At 35.0% G+C, this 6,660-nt stretch overlaps 1 protein-coding gene across 1 annotated transcript; it reads right to left on the reverse strand.

Annotated features, from left to right (window-relative positions):
• Positions 1-4,632: 4,632 nt before the first annotated feature.
• Positions 4,633-5,817, reverse strand: LOC134272213 (protein gustavus-like). The gene is made up of 2 exons (XM_062754460.1): positions 5,206-5,817; positions 4,633-4,996 (listed from the first exon to the last, which is right to left on the reverse strand). The coding sequence occupies exons 1-2, from the start codon at positions 5,555-5,557 to the stop codon at positions 4,956-4,958; spliced, it is 393 nt and encodes a 130-aa protein (XP_062610444.1). The 5' UTR covers positions 5,558-5,817; the 3' UTR covers positions 4,633-4,955.
• Between the last annotated feature and the right edge of the window lie 843 nt (positions 5,818-6,660).

A 6,660-nucleotide genomic window follows, 5' to 3' on the forward strand; every position in this document is an offset into this window, starting at 1 on the left:
AATACTCTGTTTCAGCATTGAATTCTTGATCAGACGTATGACAGCTTCAGGTACCACGAGTTTTCACAGTATAATGGTTTGTCGGAAAGGCCAGTTACTGTCATACGTCCGACAACATGAAAAATGTTTATATTTGTACTGTCTAATTTTGTCTATTCTCAAATGTTCACTTCATGTACAATTTTCAAACGTTCATTTGATAGCAATTAATTTGATAACTGTTTTAATTCAATGGAACAAAACAATGTGCATTTTTAGTACCTTATGTATTGAGAGGGTACATCGTTCATACTGTGTATTAGTGAGTCTCCTCGTATATACGATGTAAAATTGATTCCCAAATTAAGACATTAACCCAAGTGTCAATGATTGAAATGATCGATTTAAAAAATCGACAAACAACATAAATCTAGGAACAGGGCATAAAACGGACTTCCAGAGGTACCGTTTCTATCGCGTACATAGGGGAAGTAAGCATCCCTTACTGACAGGTCAAAAAACAATTTTGACTACAACGTAAGATTGTACATGCATAGCGTGATTATTTAATTAATCGGAGCCCTAATCTGTTTACATTTCATGATTTAGAAATATTATGAAAAGGCTTTATGGTCCTACATTTGAATTTATTCTTATTCTCTTTACCAAAAGATACTGTTTGCCTTGTTTTCTAAAAGCACAGCCCTTTGGATCGCTTTAAAGAATTGTGTGTGTAAAAAAAAAATACACCTCATTTTTTTTCTAAGTGATCTAAAGGTCTGTGGGTAAAAGCGGGCTTCGTGGTTATGTAGAGGATCGATTTCTATGTCATGTATGTTGAATTATGTCACTTTCGGGAATTTTTACTCATATAGAGACGATATCACCATATGCTGGTGAAGGCCTTCAAAACTAGACCTTTACTCGGCATCCAGAGCCTTTGAACAGGGAAGGTCCTTTATCGTGTCGACGCCTATAAGTTATAACCTGGGCCTCGGTTTTTAAAGTCTCATTTGAAGGGTGCAGTGCAACTTTCACTTTAATGTGCTGACATGTGAGCCAATTGAGCTATAAGTACAAGGAAGTTTAAATTTAAAAAATGGCCTTATTTAATGTTTCCGTTCCTCATTGAGTCTTGACTTTTTATCACTTAGGTTCCAGCAAGCGACTAATGTTAAATATAAAATTATGTTCTACTTTAATTGTAAATAAGCCTATCGAACTTTACGCCAGTGATATCTCGATTTAACGAGATAGTCAACGTTTTAAAGACCTAAATGCTCTAATTAATGAAACCTATTTTGCGTTCGTAAGAATCCCCCCCCCCCCCCCAAAAAAAAAAGATTTCATAAATGATTTTTTATATAAAGCTTTGTACTTATTTTGTATATACATGTACACATAGAATACTTTTAGTGTGTCATATTGTCTCTTTTCAAATAAATGTAATGGATCTCAATCTTGCACTCTGTTTCGATTTTTATATCTCTAAGGTTGCATCCTGCTGCATTACATGAAACTGCCATACCCATTGACGTTTTTTCGCTTCTGATACTGCTTAATTTCAGATGACAACGTTTAATAACATTTTGTGTTTCTGATATAATATTTTCTTTCATCAATAAGACTCAGGGATGGAAATTTCACTTGGTCGGCCTAGTCGAATAAACTTGGGCTGAGGAAGAACGATAATCAAGACTTTAAGTACTATTACAAATTATTGTCAGCTTAGCCTTACGAATGGAAATTCGAAGACAGAATAATTCGCAATATTATACTTTCATGTAAATTACTTGAATCTGATTGGTCGAGAAACATTTGTTAAAAAACACTATTACCTGCTGAATAATGAAGCCACGCCCTCCAGCGTAGCAACAGTCAACAGTGCTTGACGACGGGTGATATTCCAAAAAATAGCGACTGCGCAGAATTTATGCACACACGGTTCACCGTTATATGTATTTGTATAAAACATTCAGTATAACATAATAAAAATACCTTAGCAGGGACGTAGCATTTTTTAAAGGGGAGCAGCCAGAAAAAATAAACTTACATTAATTAACAAACTTGACATTAAAAAAAACAAAAAAGAAAAAAAACAAAATAATAATTCCTTTTCCGTTGGGGAGGGGGCAGGGGGTGGAGGTAGAGATCGATTTTTTTTTTCAGTGCCTTTAAAAAAAATACATAGTCGCCCGCCTGATGCAGTGGTTAAAAGCGTCTGCTCTAGAGTCGCGGAGTAAGGAGTAAATCTCCACGTCGAATACCACTGTGGGACGTGGAGACCCGTCCTTCGGATGGCATTGTATTATTCGTGGTCTCATCGTCGCAATAGGTGCTGGCACGAAAAAGATCACTCCTTGCTCAATTGACCCTGAGTGCCGAGTATAGGACAAAATTTGCAGCTATCCAACGGCAATTGGTGGCGTCTCCATATGAGTGAAAAATTCTCGAGAGGAAACATCAATCAAACAAACAAACAAACGTGATCTACTACATTACCCTTCTTTGACTGTAGTACATGTATACCAAAAAAGGGCGGGGGTCATTTCATGCAATGAACATTTTCAATAGTAAAGTTATTTTTGAAAGAAAATTGGGAGAAGACCCTCCCCCAACCTACCTCCTACCAAGCTACGTGCCTGCTAAGTAAAATATTTATCCCTGAATAGTGTATGAGACAAAAAAGCATGTCCAAATCTCCAAAAAGAATTTAAAGTTTGAGTAAATTTAGCAAAAATTTAAATGCTAGGTCAAATGCATTAACATCTTTATTAAAGTTGGATGAATTTGACTTGTTGTCAAGATTCGGGTATCCAAAAATTCAAGCCGGAATTATCTGTGTGTTAATGCAAATGTTTGTCCGATAGCAACAAACAGTTCTAAATAAGGCTACGGAGAAAAAGTTCTATGTTTATCATCGCCAGCCCGATAAAAAAAACGTTAAAAAACGAACCAAACTAAAAGTTTATATCATGCTTAACATAATTATAATTCATTCATTTCTTGGACTGTTTATTTAATAAAAACCAAAAAAAAAGCCAAACATGATATTCCTTTTTAAATATTTAAGTTAAATATTTAAGTCTGCTCTGAAATGCACACGTGTACTGTATTTGTATTAAAAAATGGGTATCTAATAACGTGTTTAACATTATAGTCAAATGTAGCGTGCATACGACTCACACGTGTAGTGAATTATTTGATCCATCCTTAAAGTAGGACTAAACTTCACTAGAGTTTTAAAATTGAATACAAGATATTTTTTTAGTTGCCTTTCCAAACCTAAATCAAGCAAATGACCGTAACATTGAAACTGACTGCACTTTTAAACGCACGTGCTTCGTACCACGTCGATATTCTAAGGCCAAAAATGAATGGGTTTTACAGAAACCGACTTTTTAACAGTAACAAAGTTTCAGTTTATTTTTTGAATTTTATTTATTTCATTATTAGTGAAACATGTTGAAATCATTGTTTAAAATATCTATCATTCTGTTTATTGTGTGTGTGTTTTTAGCTCTACTGGACAGAGACCAGAAGAGCTTATGCGATGGTAAGGTGTCCGTCGTCCGTCAGTCAGTCTAGTTGTCTGATTGTACGTCTGTCTGTAAACAATTAATCAACACGCTACTTCAGACAGTTTTGGTCTGATTTCAATATAACTTTGCACACTAGTAGACTACACTAAGATACATAAATTAGTGCATCAGTTTTTGATTTCCTTGAACAGTGTTGCCATGGTTACTAAAATTAGATATTTCTGTGAAATTCCTTTAAAAACACCACTCCTCCCATAGTTTTGGTCTAACTTCAATATAACCTGGCCAGCCACGTATCATCGTTTTTGAAAGTGGGGGGGGGGGGGCAGCCAGATAAAATAAAACTTTTTTTTAACTTTCTTGAAAAAGTTGACAAGCAGAAAAAAAGGAAATTGCCCAAACTCAAAATCTATTTCGGGGGGGGGGGGGGGGGGGGGTGGGGTTAGAGACCAACTTTTTTCAATGCCAACTTCTTTCAGTACCAATTTTTTTTGTATTCAACACTACATTTCCCTTATATCAATTGTAGTATAAAGTGGGGGGGGGGGGCAACCAGTCTTTCACTGAACATTTCCAATAATAAAATTAATGTTGGGGGAAAAAGGGGGCAGCCCCCCCCCCCCCCCGTTGCTACGTACCTGTGTTCACACAAGTAGACTACACTAAGATACATAAATTAGTGCATCAGCTTTTGATTTGGAAAAGAGGTGATGACATGGTTACTAAAAATAGAAAAACGCAACTCCTCCTACAGTTTTGTCTGATTTCAACAAGTAGACTACATTACGATACATAATTCTATTTATCGCTGCCTGTTCGACAGTTTCAAATCCGATTGCTTCTTTTCCTTTGTTATACGTACAGACCAGTAGAGCTTCAGTCTCATCAGAGATTTCTGGTTATAGTAGCTTACCTCTGGCCTTGATATAAGTTAATGGACAGTCACAGGTAACTTATTTTTCTTTTAATTTCGTCGGTGTCTCGAAAAATAAAAACCATTCAAAGAACAAAATATGTCATACTTGTATTTAAAAAAAATAAATAAAAACACAGTCATTCATAAAGTAACTTTAATTATAATATAAACAGATATAATATATAAAGTATGGTGAGTTTGAAGTTTCAAATGGGTAATTTCCAACTCAACCAGATCACTTTGTCTGTGTGTTTGTATGTATGCATTTGTGTTTGTCTGCGACAATTCATCTTCACTTTTTGTGTGCACATGTTTTTTTTTTGTTTCTGAATAAATATATTTTTTTTATTCCGAGCCGGGTTACTACCAGATCTAGAGACAATGAAATACTCTTTCGACACAAAGAATGTTAGAAAAATTCTCAAAGAAAAAAATACCGGGTAATTTGATAAAAATATTTATCTGCGTAAAATAATTTGAGACTCGCCCTCCCTGAGTTAGATAAGCTCTGTTAGCGTCTACTTCCGCTTTTTCCTTAACGGTCCTTCAATCGGTTTACCTATTAAAAAAATTACAAAAAATGTAATATGTTCAGTAATTAAAGTATACAATATATTTTGAACAGCCTTCATTTATAGAAGATTTCAACATCAACGTACAAGATTACGCCAACAATCACAGCTGCTTATATTAACATCTTAGTCACATTGAAGAACTAGCCAGCGTTAACACCATTCTATCATTCCATGTAATACATTATCCTCATACCTTTTCCTCTGTAAACTACGGTGATGGCGGCCCCAGTCTGAGTAGCGGACACCATAGGGTAAACAACACTCCCAATTAACTGTTCGTCTGTCAGTGCGGCACCAAAGAACCTGTCTTCCTGACCAAACAGTAAGCTACCTATGTCCATATCAATATACATGTAAAACCTGTCCGGAAAACTCGTCAACACACCCGGGAATCTCCCCAATCTTCTCTTATTATGGCACACCTCCTTAGTCACTAGATCCACACCCCAAGAATGTTCATCAGATCCTACAAGCGTTTGGTTTGATTCACTGACAACAGCTGCCTTTTTAAGACCTATGCCCACCGATGCGTGTTTTCCACGCATCTGACGCGGGAAAACTATTTCGAACACGTGTTTCCCTCTTCTAAATGGTCTGCTCCATTTGGCGCCATCCGTTACTGCGTTTCCTACGCATAAAAATAGTAGTTTATAGATAGATGTATTTATATAACATTGTATACGTTTTTATTTACATTTCTGATTGTACAATCTGATTTCTATCTTACAGGAATTAGATTAATTTAAGAGTGTATTCTTTCTAAACAGTTAGAAAACGAGTAAACGAGTAGAAAGAACTCCTCGGCCTGCTCGTAATGGCAGGTATGGAGCGTATGGAGTCAGCCAAGGATTGCCGATTGGGACCATAAACATTATATAACATGAACGAGGAAAGATAATTCGTACATATATATGTTCTTTGCAGAACTTTTTACATTTTTTCTCTGAGAGCTCTCCAGATCCAGTAACTGATATCATACATGTGATAACATTCAATACATGTGATTATATATAATACAAATGATTACAATCATAATGTATATACATATGATAAGATAATATACAAGTAATCTTACATACATGTGATTTCGTGCAATACATGATGTTACATGCAATGCAAGTGATGAACATTATACATGTGATTACATACTATACAAATGATTACATGCAATTCATGTGATTACATGCAATACATTTGATTACATGCAATACATTTGATTACATACGATACATATGATTACATACAATACATGTGATTACAAATGTAAAACATGCGACAAACATTACAGGTGAATACATACAATACATGTGATTAAATGCAATACAAATGATTACATACAATGCATATGATTACTTACAATACATATATTGTAATTAAGTTTCTTTTCTTCTTATACCATTAATAGGTCAGTCTGTAGGTTAATCGCAATGTGATCGGTAGGACGCGCGAACAAGGTCCGGTCTCATAGGATCCAAGCCAGTAAGAAAAATAGATAGTAAATTTTCATTTGTCAAGCGATCGATACTAGTCATAGTAATCAATATTCTTTATGAATGTGATATATATGTGTTAGTATTATTTGTAGTATTATTTGTATTAACTAATTAAAAATTATGACTTATGTATCCTATTTAAAACAATAATATTT

This window comes from Saccostrea cucullata, unplaced genomic scaffold, assembly GCF_032062105.1.
Source record: "Saccostrea cucullata isolate Sc308-1 unplaced genomic scaffold, CSIRO_AGI_Scuc_v1 ctg7898, whole genome shotgun sequence".
In the NCBI taxonomy this organism is placed as follows: Eukaryota; Metazoa; Mollusca; class Bivalvia; order Ostreida; family Ostreidae; genus Saccostrea; species Saccostrea cuccullata.

Bases quoted from the DNA above. Each gene is read 5' to 3' on its own strand.
- LOC134272213 (XM_062754460.1), bottom strand. From the start codon at position 5,557: ATGCGTGGAAAACACGCATCGGTGGGCATAGGTCTTAAAAAGGCAGCT. The intron at 4,997-5,205 runs GTATGAGGATAA...TTTTTTTAATAG, and splicing joins CGTAGTTTACAGAGGAAAAG to GTAAACCGATTGAAGGACCG.